Here is a 14,953-nt window from a genome sequence, read left to right on the forward strand (position 1 = left end):
GTATTGGCCTGAATATAAGACGACCCTGATTGTAAGACGACCCCCTCTTTTTCAAGTTTGAAAATAGACTTTTTGACTCAAGTTTGAAAAAAGACTTTTTGAACAAGACAAGGATGACAAATGCAGAAACATTGATCGTTTATTTTTGTGAATAGAAACCAGTAGCTCAAGTAGCTTGTGTAAATGACAGTGACTTGTATGGGAAAGTGTTTGTTTAAATAAAAACATGGACCTTATCCAGTCTTAGGGTCATGGATATCATTGACAGTGTTTTCAAAAACGTAATCAGAATTTTATGCATAGTACACCGTACACCACAGCAGCTAATTTATAGAGACTTATAAAACATATTTCCAAAAAGATTGCTTGTTATCTGTTGTGATGCCAGAGCAGTGGTTCTTAACCTTGTTGGAGGTACTGAACCCCACTAGTTTCATACGCACATTCACCGAACACCTCTTTAGTGAAAAATAAAATTATTTTTTTCAAATTGAAGACAGATGTTTTTTACTGGTGCACAAATTATTTTTTTCAAATTCCACAACTCTATTTTTATTACTGGTGCACAAAATGAGCCATGCATAAACATCACCTTATTCAAAGAACAAAACCAACACAATGCATGAACTCACAACAAATGACATATCTGCAAATCAGTGTGACTTCTGCTTTGGCCTTTGCGAGACCAGTTCAGATATGCTTTATTACAAACTTATAAATTAGGTGTGTTCGGACCTCCGCAGTGGAGGCTCTACCGAACCCCTGAGATCGACTCATCGAACCTCTAGGGTTCGATCGAACCCAGGTTAAGAACCACTGTGCCAGAAGTATTAACTTGATAGCAATCGAAAATGAACGGGGGTGCAGGTAATGCAGTTATTGCGCCGTAAACGGGACAAGCTTTGAAATCACATGGCTGGTCTTTCCACGCATATCGTAGCGCTGCTACATCGCAGACATTGGCTGCTATCTGGATACTGGTGGAAGACCATTGGACGATGGGAGCCGGAACCCACTGGGACTTGGGCCCACATGGGCCGTGTGACTGTGAGCAGCAAATCTTGGAGGAAAAACACAGTTTATAGGAGAGGTAATTCACTTGTTTGAGCCGATTTATTAAATTACAAATACATTGTTTAGGGCAGTGCTGGGAATCACTAGCTTTAGGCTGCTGCAAGTTCTCTAAGCAATAAGGTCAATGTTTATTACCTCATTAATATTTATTACCTCAAAGATGTCTTTTGATGACTTGACTGCAACTGCCTGGTCGTAGGTAATGTTGATATACATTGGAGTGGACAGTATTTGTTTTGGGAAAGGTCCAAGGAAGACCACATCCTTTTCATTGTAGGCCACTGCTCGTGCTCCGAGTGTCAGTCTGTATGCTATGTCCTGCTTATGACGAGGGTGGATTCTGCACGCACGCACGCACGCACGCACACACATGCACACGCACACACACACATAGTCAGTTCAGAAACATGAGCACCATTCTTCTATTGAGCCACCTTTTAGCCCCCCCCCCTCCCAGTAATATGATTAGGTTTCTCATAGCACAATCACTTGCAAGTCATACTGTTTGTGAAATACTGTAAATGATGAATGGAGCAAAACCAGTTTACTACAATTTACGATTATTTTAATAATTGATTAATCTTGCAATTATTCTGTTGATTATTTGAAAGAGCAATTTTAAAAGTAAGCATGTTCATTTCCATCCCAAAGGATTATTTGAGTCTCAAAATAATTATCAATTAATTCGATAATTGATTAGTTATCGATGAATCGTCACACCGCTAATTCAATCTGTGTGAGTCACTTAAGTATACACCCATACTGTTTTCTTACGTGCCATACGGTGAAGTTTCATCCGGCAAATCCAAAGCCACAGCCATGAAAGTCCTTTGCAGACGAGAGTTTGGGAGAAAGCCTTTGTCAGCCGTCTGGTGCCAGCGGATATTTGGAAAGCCGTCATTCCCACGAATGCCGCTTTTGTTGGCGGACAGCTAGCCTCAGAGAGAAATCGATTATTACTGTCTAAAAGGCACTAATGACAAAGTTGTCGCTGGTCAAAGAAATAATAATGAGGCTCTATCAATTATTTTAAGAATCTTTCTACAATAATGGCAATAAATGGATGGATGTGATTTTTAAAACACATTTTGATATCCATCCCTTTAAAAAAAGGAATTATTTCCAATTTACAGGGCAGAAAACACTGCAGTTGTGATTTAGTTACTGGTTTTGTCCGTAATATGTCAGAGAATTGGCAAAATTGTTGATCAGTGCAGTTCCAAAGTAAAAGCAAATATTATCAGTCTGCTTTCATTGAAGGATACCATTTTAAATCAAACAATTAGCTGTTACACATTGGTCATTAAAGTACCTGTACAAATCCAAAGGGAAAGTCCATGGCAGTCTGCCCATCTGAGCCCAGGTGAAATGCCATCCTCCAGTCATCAATCATGGCAGGGAACGAACAGTTGTATTCGTTTTGATGATAATTCGAATTTCTTTCACCTAAAAACAAAAAGTCAAATATCTTCTTGATTGCAAATTCAGTAGGTTCTGACCGTGCACGTTACCTTGGTACCAGAGGGCTCCTTTGATTGTCATGTTAAGCAGTGGGTGGATCATCGCATTCCACAGAACAGAGTTGTCAGTCCGTGAACTGAGGACAAAATATTTTGCACCCGTTTAGACCAGTGGTCCCCAAGCACAAAGTGGTTCCAGTCCTCAAGTAGTCTGTGTCCATACCTACTATACTTTTCATTTTGGTCCAGTCCACATTTCTGAAGCGCTCGTAAAGATGACCAGGCTTCGACGGGCGTGGACCCCCAACTGGTCTCCACCAGTCCTATCGGGTAGTTCAGGTTCTCGTACATGTAACGTCCAAAGAGCCAACACACTGCAGAGAACTGCGACAGACCACCTGGAAACGTATTGCCTTCTCAAAAGCAGACTTTGGATCATAATATCGGCAAGTAAATAAAAAACTTGCTTACTTGCTTCAGGCACAAACCACGGTAGCGTTACTCCAATCAGATCAGTCAACTCAGTGTCACTCATCTTCAAAGCTACCATAAAAGGCCTCACGTGAGGGTACTTGGACGCAAGAGCGAGTTCCTCGGATGCATTGAAAATCTAATGGGAAGTAAAAAAGCATTTTGAATCCCTAACCGAGTACAAGGGGTTCACAATGATGCCGCCATTCATCATTTTGACCTTACAAGAATCTGCTCAGACGTGCTCATGACAGCAAATTGACGGTTCCAGCTTTGCGTTTACGTTATTTTCTTTGCACAATTAACTCTTACGGTGGACGAAATCTCGTGTATTTCAGTTGTATTCTGGGTACCCTGTTTCACCGTGCAGTACAGTACTTTTATGTTATTGATTACTATTGCACTCGCTCAATAAAATATATTTGTTGGAGTGTGTTTGCAAGACTTTAAAAATTAGGTGCCATAAATGCTATAAAATGCCTCAGGATTATTTCACTTGGTGATTTCTGTATCACGGCATTCACTTATTGTGGGATGTACCGGATAATGTAATTTAGTGTTGGTTTGATTCCAAGTTGTACCCCAACGTTTTCTGTCCACCAGTCAGTCATGTATGAATTTCCTGTGTTTTTTTTGCTGACCTTAGACATTTCAAAGTACATGTTGCTCTGGCCACTACAAAGCCAAACGTCGCCAAACAGCACATCCATCAGAGTGGCCGAACTGTTCTGAAGTGTTGCAGTCACGTTGTAGGGACCGCCAGCCTCGATAGGGTCCAGGGCGACTCGCCAGATGGCTGCAGGTGTGATAGTGGACCGTGGCTTTACCAGTTATCCCACATTCATTGCATGTGATACATTCCAGACCCACGCGCAAAGACAATTTAAAAAAAATGTTTTTACCACTCACAAGTGCTTTAAGCATCTAGTTATTGTAATGAATTTCTTACTCCGTAAAAATATTTGAAAATCGCACACACAAAAATGCAGGCATATATTGTATAGAAAATACTGTATAAGTTATTGTGTCTCTCTTATTATTGGTATTTGTGAGTTCACAAATTCCCAAGAATCAACCTTGTCCCGAGCCTGCTGTTTTTCTCCCAGCCGAACCACTGGCGCTGCTGCTCAATCACAAAGCAAACAGCAAGAATGAGCATTATTTAAGCTACTGTGCGCCCCGTAAAAAAAATATTAAAATGAAGCCTGCAAAGTCAGAAATAGAAATTGTAAATTCCTTATTAATTTGTGTCTGAAGGGCTTGGCTCAAAATAAAAGAATAATTAGTCTCCAGCGATTTGCTTACTGCATGTTCATCAAGATCAGGTTAATCAGGTTTTCTTTTTTTCTCAATCACAGCCAGAATGTTTGTATCGAACCTCCCGCTCAACAGCAAAAAGCTACATTTACCATTCTGCACAGTGACTGGTGAGCTATTGTATTTCATCGGTCCTGACAAGTAGACTGTGACCTGGGCACCCTCAGGCCTGCCGTAACCCCACAGAATGGCTCTCTCCGGAGACTTCTGCAGCACCATGTGGTTGCCATAGTAGGAAGCAAAACCAATGGTTTGATCTAGACAGAAACAGTGTTCTCTTGAAAGAAAGCTTCACGTGATCATTGATTGACACAACATTTGCACACCTAAACAAAATAACAAGCTACACAAAAGTGCCGTGACTAACTACAGTGTGGTGTTCTTTCGTGATAATCACCAATTATGTCTTTTCGCTGAAAATGACGCATAAAAGTTAACCGATCAGTGCGGAAAAAGCAAATGACACCTTCAGTTGCCAAGAATGAATTATGAAAGAACACCCAATTCACTCGTAAAGTGTGAATTTACTCGTAAAGTTACATTGGCGACCTATAAAATAATCTAGTCTGTAAAATTCATTACTGAGCACGACACACTTAACTCTAACGTTGATAACTCAAAAATGTAAAGTGTTTTTACTCACCGTGGGAAAAAACCTGAGGAATCAATACCCAAATAATCAAAACCGGCGTAACAAGTAGGTAAGCACAAAACACAGTTGGGGTGCTTAGTCCCATAATTCTCGGGCGGTCTACACTGGAAAAGGTAACATGGACTAAAAGTGAGTGAGTGAGTGAGTGAGTGAGTGAGCTAGTGAATCAGTGAGTGAGAGAGAGAGAAGATAGAAGTAATTGTACTTCCTGATTCACATGCATATAAACGCAGGCACTCCCTGATTATTGTATTTTCTTAATAGCTGTTGTACCCGCGAGGCTATTTCATTTCAAAATAGGCTGCTCCGTTAATGTTTCGAGTAGATCTACGAATCGATATGGAAGGGAAACATAGGTAAGTAGTAGGGGTGTAACGATACATCGATACACATCGATTAATCGATATAATGCTATACGATTTATTGGCATCGATGCTAAAGGTAAACATCGATTTATATCGCCGTGTTTGACCTCGGACATTAGACGCGACTTTATTTTGAAATCCAGTTCATTGTTGCTTGCTTCCTCTTTCTGGGAGCACTGCGCCCGGCGTTGTTGTGTTGTGAGCAGAGCACGCGCGTGAAAGGGGAGGCGACAACTAGTACGCGGCTCCTGGGCTGGTGCTATGGCTAGTGTCCAAAGAGACGAGGAAATTTCCTCCCCTTTAGGCTTCAAGTCATTCGTTTGGAAGCACTATGGATTCCAAAGAAAAGATGGCTCAACGGACAAGACACGTGCAGTTTGTAAATCCTGCCATGCGGTGATCAAATATTCAGGGAGCACAAATCTCGCCGCACCTTTAAAGAAAAAACACGACATCAAAGTTCAGTGTTAAAATGCGCACTTTGTATACTACAATACTCTTGTAATTTCCTAAATAAAGAGTTTGCAGTACCTTGTTGATTTTGCGTATGAATTGTTATAAATCAGGATATTGTTCTATATTTTTTATTAAAAAAAAAAAAAAATCGATCGTAGAGCACTATATCGCGATATATCGTGAATGAATCGCAGCAGGCTTTAAGATATCGGCAAATATCGTATCGTAGTTCTTTATATCGATATTATATCGTATCGTGAAAAAACCCGCGATTTACACCCCTAGTAAGTAGTACCAATGCGTTAGATCGAACTTTAGTCAGTTCTGATCATTTTATAGGAGATCGTTTGAGAAACGCGATTGTTTACAGAGGGCTCGTTGGTTATTGGCTAGTCAACCTCAGTTTGTTGCAGTAAAGCTTCTATTTTATGCGCCTTATAGTCCGGTGGGCCTTATATATGGACAAAGTTTTAAAATGGGCCGTTCATTGAAGGTGCGCCTTATAACCCGGTGCGCCTAATAGGGCGCAAAATACGGTAAATTGCGTATAAACGCAGGCACTGGCACATGCACGAACATGCGCACACACACTACTCATTCGTCCATCCGTCCGTCCATCCATCCATCCATCCATCCATCCATCCATCCATCCATCCATCCATCCATATTCTCACGGGAGCTGCAACAGCTCAACCAACCATTCGCACTCACACTCCTACCGGTAATTTGCAGTGGTCAATAAGCTTTCCATGCAACATGCATGCTTTTGGAATATGGAAACCTGAGTACCCGGAGTTTTCCCACCCAGGCACGGAGAGGCCAGAGCCAGAACCGAACCCTGCATCTCTGTGAGTGACTGATGAAATGCATGGAAGCAGATTGTTTTGTCTCCCTTTGCATGAATAATAATAAAAGTGATAACCTTGCAGCTATCACTTATTATGTCACAGATTACTTTGACATATGTCCAAATTTCACCTTTACCTCATCAGGCATGGGTGTCAAACTCCTTTTTTTTCATGGGCCGCATTGTAGTCATAGCTTCTTTCGGAGGGCCATTATGACTGTCAACCCAAATAAATGTATGAGCACATATTATATACAGTAAAAGCTACAAAACGAACTGACAATTAACTCGTTTTCAAATCAGACGAGTGAAAACTGGTCAAATATTTAAAAAAAGAAGAAGAAGCTATTATTAAAAGGGAAGACAATTTGCAATTCTAGTAATGACACACCAATTTGATGCACAATTTTTCTTCGCGGGCCACATAAAATGGTGTGGCGGGCCGTACCTGCCCCCTGGGCCTTGACTTTGACACCTGTGTCATAAGGTAAACACTGTAAACACTGGCACCCATGTCTAATTAAATTGAATGATTTTTTTAATTTTCCTTGTGTGTCTTTTTCGTTCTTTACTTCTGTGGTGAGCATCCCTCTTGCCATTCTGCCTGCTAATTGACAGAGTTGTCAAAGCTGTCGACGTTCTGCAGAGCATCTGCGAGACACTGCTGTGAAACACACAGTTGTTGACACCATGACAAGCAATCAGAGTGGGAATTTGCTTGTGTTTGGTGGAAGGGAAATAGACGTCAAAGGCGCGTGTCGCTACTGGTGTCAGTGATAATATGAACAACGCATCTTGGTGAGTGCATCTGTAACTTGACATTACTGGCATCAAAGCTTCTTCATCTCAATCTTCTTTGTGAATGTTTCTTGGCCATATGCCTCTTCAATTAACTTCAATAATTCATTTACAACACAGATGATATGATTTAAGAAAAATGGAAGAACCTGCAGCTTCGAGTAATGCGACACATCATTTAGATGACAAAGCGTTTTCTCTTCTTAATTGTGATTGGCTGCTGCACTGATAAATACTGACTCATTATTTTCTTTCTTTATTACAGTAACTTCAAAGTAACACTTTTAAAAGAAACATTGCAATCATTCAGTGTTACCTCCAAATTTACTCATCATGTTCCTCCAGACAACATTGAAGGTGTATTTCAAGAAAATCACTTCAGAAACCAAGCTTGAATTAGATAGGCAAAATAGGATTTGAAAATAAAAGTGCTCCTTCAGTGATCAGTGGAATATGCTCTGGGCCGTTCCATCAAATTTCGCAGCTAATTTCATGCGCTGCCGTGACGGATGCAGATATGTTTGTGGCACCAAGCGTGAACCAAGATTTATGGCCGCTGTCGAGGTCCTCGTAGGTCCCTTGATGCAACATCCGTCATGTGATGAAGCTCTCAAATTAGCGACACTCAGCAGCTATTACGTGCAAGAAAGCAAGTGGAGTTTCACCCCTACTGCTAGTGCTGACATTGATTCTCATTTTTTAGAAAGAGTAATCATCCCAAAACCAGAAAATTTAGATAATCCCATGTATTTATTACGATATCCTCAACATATATCTTGTATGTATACATTTCATTGACAGCCAGTACGTATGTTGCACACTATGCAGGACTTTTAATTTATGGCTGCCAGCACCATGTTTGAAGCAAAATTGCAAAACAAACAAAAAAACAAAACAGGAAACTTGCATTGATGGTAATATTCTTTGCCGATAAATCTCACAGCTTAATATCCCAGCTGGTCTGTTCTAAACATAGCTCACCAGTGAGTTATGAGTATTTCAGAGGTATTTATCAAATTAGTAGACAGTAGCCAAGAAGTACCGCAACACTAACATTTAATAAGGTTGACGATCCCTTCAATCTTGCATGTAAAAACAGATTTTGATTCCATCGTTTTTCCACCTCTGTATTTATGAGCTGTAAGAACGCACTGTATGCTCAAGCTGGACGTTGCAGCTGCACGTCTGCATCCAAACTTGCAATTAACCACCAGAACAAACAAACATGGAGGGGAAGGGGGAAGGTCACCAAAAGAGACAGCTGGCTTAATGATCCGATTTCAAGGGTGCCATTTCCTGACAGCAAGTTTCAGCTTCTTCCAAAGATGTTCAATGGGATTCAGATCACTGCACTTCGAAATAGACTGTTATTTTTGTTTTAATCACTCTTGTTTGACGTTTCTGAGGAAGGCTACAGGGAGTAGCCAAAATGTGTTAAGCAGGTAAAAATTATCTTTCCTGTCTGACTGAAAGAACTGTTTGAATAGTACTTAACAAGACCTTCACAAACAAGGTTTGGGTCTTTATACTGATGGAAGACATATGAGCTGGTTAGCTAACACTGTGTAGCACATTTTGGATCAGGACATTTCATAATACAATTTAGGACACTTCCACACATGCATCCATGCCTTCATTGATCCATCCCTGCAAAGATCCAGATCAACATATTTCAGAGCAGGTCCAGTTCCTTCAATGGTAGGCTCCTCCACACTTGGTTGTTCTTGTGTCACTGTATTGTTAGTTAGTTATCTCTATCACGCAATATTAAATGTCTTGATATTGTCTTTTGTTAACAGAAAGGTACCAACCATATTTTTTTTCTCAGTGTTAGTAAAAAAAATAAAGTCACTGTTGCATGCTTGCAGCGGAAATGCAGAGCTGTCTTATATTCAATTTTCCAAATCCACACAGGGTATTATGTTTCATTCAGAAGGTACCAGCAATTTAGCCTGAGAGAGTAAATTCTGCCTCCTAAATTCTGTGGATAAGTTACGCTAATTTAACCTCTGCTGCCTTTAATATGCATGACAAAGAGGCAATTAATATGTTAGGCCCCTAAAAACATTTATTCCATCATCCTCCTTGACTAATACTTCTCTTGAGACATTAACTGATCTTTTCTGAAGCACTGATATGTTTGCTAAGGCGTGAATATGCAATAATTAAATGTCAAAGACAAGTGAGTCCATGCGCAAACATATTGTGGACAGACAGACAGACAGACAGACAGACAGACAGACAGACAGACAGACAGACAGACAGACAGACAGACAGACAGACAGACAGATAGATAGATAGATAGATAGATAGATAGATAGATAGATAAATAGATAGATAGATAGATAGATAGATAGATAGATAGATAGATAGATAGATAGATAGATAGATAGATAGATAGATAGATAGATAGATAGATAGATAGATAGATAGATAGATAGATAGATAGATAGATAGATAGATAGAAAAGGAGAGAGAGCAAGAGGGCGACACAGAGATAAAATCAATTCATTATTCACACATATGACCGCTAGAGGCCACTCTCGTAACATGGCAGTACAACAAGCAAATAAGGCCAAGTATGGTTCAATAACTTATGTGTAAAATGTGTCCAGTTTACAATACCTCTGTGACATACAACACTTGAATGCCTTCATCTTTGCACATTACAATATGTTTACACTAAAATCTATTACTTCAGCCAAACTTGAATAGTTTTTTTTATGATTATATTTGAATTTCTCTTCTATCCAGTACATGACATAAGGTCCGTTTTTTTCCAGTATGTAGCTTTCATTATTTATAATAGTGTTTTTTTTAACTTTTGCTATTCTATGAATAAGTGCAAGGAGACTAGCAAAGTAATAATTTAGGTTATTTTAGTGAATGAAAACTAAAACTACAATTGAAAAAAACCCCGAATGAAATAAAATGAAAGTGCTTTTTGAAAAACAAAAAAACAGACTTATAAAAAAGTTACTTTTCATTCATTTTTCATACTGTTTTTCTTCACTTGGGTACATTGTTGTCAATTAAATTAATATGTGAGCTTTTTAAGGCTGCTTTGCCTTTGAATGTCTTCAGTGGTTTTGTATGGAATTGTTTTTGCGTGTTGGGTGTTTGCTCAGCGAAGCAAATTGAATTGCCTGGTGTACGAAATGTGCTTTATAATTTGCTTTGCTTCTGTCACAAAAATTATAATAAATTCTATCGGGCACTGCTTAACCACTTACTATTACCACTGAGATATTCCGAGTATAATAAAAACAATAAATCGCTGTGCGGTAAATGGGCTGCATTTGAATATCCTCTCTGACTTGAGTGTACTTTATAGTGTTGAGTCATTCAGAAATTGACGCAGGTAATGATGACTCAAAGGGAAGGAGAAGGTCAAAGTAAATGCCTCATCCACTCACTGAGGGCAAATCAGCAAAGGGTTGCGAGTAAATTTAGTGTTGCCCAAGTATTTTCATTTCCCTAGAGGGACAGCAATTTTAACTGATATAGTAACAGTAACTCATATCAAAAACAACTTTGATGTAAAAGGACACTCAGATGTTGTCTGATTAAGAAAGCTAATAATGGATTGAATGCATTAAAGACAATCCGGTCGTTTAACAAGACATGCACATAAATGAAATGAACTAGAAAAAATCCTTAAGGCATTGTTTTGATCTATTACATTGGTTTATGGGACACATAAATGTGTATGGAGTTGTTCAGTTCAAAAGTCTTAACATCTGGCATCTCATTCAGAAGTCATTAGCGGAGTCGTAATGGCTCAACATCATGAAAAAATCATCAGGAGTGCATGCTGGCACTGTCTTATTCCTGTACTATAGAGCAATCTATCTACAGTATGACTCGGCTATATCTTCAGTAAACACTATTTACTGCACTCATTAATGCAAATTATCTGATGAAACCTCACAGCGCCAAATGCTTGCTCAAATCATTTTTTGTTTTACTTAGATGTAGGAGAGGGGCAAAATCACACTTCAGTCCATGGGTAGGCAACTCTGGTCCTCCTGCACGTTTTCTATGTTTCCCTGTTGCAACACACCTTATTTAAATGATCAGTATTGTTATCCTGCTTCTGCAGCCCTTTCTAATTATCTGTACAATGCAATGCAGTATAATGCTAAATAATACACGGCAAAGTCTCATTAAACTAACAGACTTCACGGCCCAAAAATTAGCCAGTTGCATTCACCACTTAAGAGAAATTAAAGCCTCAATGTTGTGTGTGGTGATTTTTATGATCCGGTAGCATGTAGCTTGATTTTACACTGACTGCCTTGTTCTTAATGAATTCTTCCAAGTATTGTATTACAAAGGTTGCACTCTCTTTGGATAGAGAGACTTGACCTCTTGAGATCTGAGGCTATAATAGTTAACAGAGTTTTGCGCAATGAGGGAACACTTTTAAGCCTGGGGCATACATAGGATAGCCTTGCAGATGAAAAGATAGCAGTGATTTAGGGTTAGTTTGGCAAGCAATGGCGGGCCAGCCTTGGTCTGTAATAAACTGTGATGTGTTTAGGGATTACAATTCGTGATGAAAAGAAGTTGGCTGTGATATAAAGAGTCCAACATGTGCATTCATTTATAAAAGGTCCCCAGTACTGTTGAAAAAGAAAATATAGAAGAGATGATATGTCTTCTAGTTTCAAAGAAGGAGTAAAACATGTTTTGGAAATCAAGTTCCAATTTCACTGTCCTTTCTTAAAGACGGTAATTGACACCAGCACAAGAGTGCCAGTGCTCGATCGCGACAGTATTGCGTGTCTCCTAACTTTGCACTGATCATCGCGCCCCTGAGGTGCGCCGTGACATTCCATGTTTCTGTGAAAGTACATTAGAGTGAGTCAGCACTCTGCCGCCTCCGAATTATCATAACGATGACTCAGTCCGTCCTCTTCTGTCCTACTCAACATCCTGACCAATATATTCTAATGTGCTGCTCAATCGTTCTTTCTTTCTCCATCGTGTCTTCTTCCATATGACGTGTCCTTTGTCGCTTCAGATTTCTAGATTTCGTTTGTCTTCTCTTGCCCAATTCTCTCTTCTCGCAGTTCAGTCTGTTGACCACACAGTTTACAACATCTATTTTAATTAGCTTGAAGCTTTCTTGCTTTATCACAGCATGGAGTGGTTTGAAAGTCTGTCTCAAGGTTTGAATCTCGGCTCCTGTGTGGAGTTGTCATGTTCTCCCTGTGATTTGCGTTGTTTGCTCCAGGTAATAAGAATATATACATTTTGTGGTAGTTGTTGTTGTGTCCACTAAGTCTTCATAGAGACGCAACTGAGTCTACAACAAAGTACCGTATTTTCCGGACTATAAGGCACACCCGACTATAAGGCGCACCGTCAATGAATGGCCAATTTTAAAACTTTGTCCTTCTATAAGGCGTACCATTAATGCGTCATGTCAGATTTTTAATCCAAATCAAATCATTCTCCATTTTATATTTTTTATTTCAACTTCAGACGCAACATGTTACTTTATAATCACAAAATAATGATCCATAGTCTTTCTGATTCATAATTCATAGTCTTCAGCGGGCCACTTATGATTGGTTTCATGACACAATGCTTCGGGCCAGTTCAAATGTAGGAATTTGGTCCATATATAAGGCGCACCGGACTATAAGGCGCACTGTCGGCTTTTGAGAAAATTTCAGGTTTTTAGGTGCGCCTTATAGTCCGGAAAATATGGTACAGTACATCTGGCTGTGACGCAAAAGGCGTGACAGTCCAGGGGTGATATTATGCGCCACGTCACTGAATTTTGCCCAAGTGCTTTTCGGGCTGTTCTTCCTTCAGACCACATGCCAACAGTCCACTTGCATTCTGAGACTGCAAATAGAATGTACTGCATCACCCTCCCCCCACTAGCTCCTGGTCAGCAACCTCTGACATGACCTACTGCTGAAGTGTGAAGTCATCACTGCTCTGCTATAATGGAATTGGACAATGTGAAAATGCCATTGAACATTTTGAGGATTGGATACAAGTTTAATTTCCTTTGTTCTCTTTATATTATGAGATGTGCTACACACACATTAGAAAGAAAGATACGATGTGAATCCAGGAAAGTGTTTCTTGTGTCCAATCTGCTCACCCTGCTTTCTTTTATTCATTATTTGACATCACATATTATCACAATGGCATTTCCACTAGCTTCTCCTTAATGCAACCAAGTAAGTAAAGTGATTTGGTTAGCAGCAGCTTTTCATTCGGATGCTGCTTAGAAATCCTGGCACATTATCTAAGCACCAATTCTGAGCCCTGCACTAATCTTCTTATCAGCCATTGATAGTCTCAGATTGAATGGGCTTCATTAATGGCAGCTATTCATTTTTTTTTGCACAGTAACGCTTGCCAATGTTGCATGGAAAATGGTGCAAATTAGCATCTAACATAGTAGTGAAAAAGTCATCAGATCTTATACGGTTCTGAAATTCAAAATTTGATGTGGTTATAGAGATACTTATTTAAAGTCAACAGTCTCGAACTTGGGTCTTAAACTGGATAGTGATTTAAAATTGGATGGGCAAATTGGAGCCAGCTTTTTTCATTTTAGGCACCAAGCTAATGTAAAGCTTCTCCTTTCTCAACAGCACTTTCAATCGTGTCCAGTTGGTCCAAAAGGCCGCTGTTTGCCTATTGAATGGTACTCATAAGAGAGAGCATATAGTTCTACTCTGGCGTCCCTTTACTGGTTCCCAGTGTCATTTGTTTTCAAATCTTTGAATGATCTCAGCCCATCTTAGATCTCTGAGCTCCTTCACTCATACTGCTGTGTGCCTTAGATCGGTGGATGGATGTTGTTAGAGTTAGAGCGGACTCAGCAAAGGCTCACAGAGGATCGAGCTGTATCCATTGCCAGTCCCACGCTTTGGAATGAAGCACATTGCATGTCAGAATGGTCTAAATATTTAAGGAATAGAATTTCCCACGCAAAGCAGATGACCTATCGACATAAACCTGAGATAACCTTATATAAACACATTCAATATAGGATAAAACAGAGACAACTCGATGAGGATGGGATTCGAACCCACGCGTGCAGAGCACAATGGATTAGCAGTCCATCACCTTAACCACTCGGTCACCTCATCTTCTGAAATGCTTGTCTATCAGTCTAAATATAAAGTTTGTCGGGAAGTTAAGCTTTAAATCAAGTCGATGGGACAAATAACCTTTGGATCTTTAAATTAAAGCCAGGTGTGACATGGTGAGTTAGTTGAAATGGTGGAGCACTTCCTGCAAGAAGATTCCACTCCATTGTTCCGAATGTCAGCAACCATAATATTCTGAAACGGCAGGCTTATAGTAGATTTTTCCTCAAGGCAGTTGTACATAATTCAGTTGCAGCAAATTTTCTATAAGACAACGATTCCAACATGTTTCTGTAGCTTTTCTAAGAATGAGTTGGAGTTTTCTTTTGAGGGTCCACATAGCTCAATCTTTGCTGCAAGTACGATTGAGTCTATGAAGGACATTTCTT

General features: G+C 39.7%; 1 protein-coding gene and 1 non-coding gene across 2 annotated transcripts; both read right to left on the reverse strand.

Moving 5' to 3' along the window:
- Window positions 1-126: 126 nt before the first annotated feature.
- On the reverse strand, window positions 127-5,201 carry LOC133155984 (sialate O-acetylesterase-like). The gene is made up of 10 exons (XM_061281693.1): window positions 4,966-5,201; window positions 4,415-4,579; window positions 3,647-3,801; window positions 3,006-3,144; window positions 2,758-2,932; window positions 2,586-2,671; window positions 2,387-2,520; window positions 1,849-2,006; window positions 1,228-1,414; window positions 127-1,060 (listed from the first exon to the last, which is right to left on the reverse strand). The coding sequence occupies exons 1-10, from the start codon at window positions 5,057-5,059 to the stop codon at window positions 785-787; spliced, it is 1,569 nt and encodes a 522-aa protein (XP_061137677.1). The 5' UTR covers window positions 5,060-5,201; the 3' UTR covers window positions 127-784.
- A 9,281-nt stretch (window positions 5,202-14,482) lies between these two features.
- On the reverse strand, window positions 14,483-14,564 carry trnas-gcu (transfer RNA serine (anticodon GCU)). The gene has a single exon. It is a non-coding gene; the product is annotated as a tRNA-Ser (tRNA).
- Between the last annotated feature and the right edge of the window lie 389 nt (window positions 14,565-14,953).

Source organism: Syngnathus typhle, linkage group LG6 (genome assembly GCF_033458585.1).
Source record: "Syngnathus typhle isolate RoL2023-S1 ecotype Sweden linkage group LG6, RoL_Styp_1.0, whole genome shotgun sequence".
Lineage (NCBI taxonomy): Eukaryota > Metazoa > Chordata > Actinopteri > Syngnathiformes > Syngnathidae > Syngnathus > Syngnathus typhle.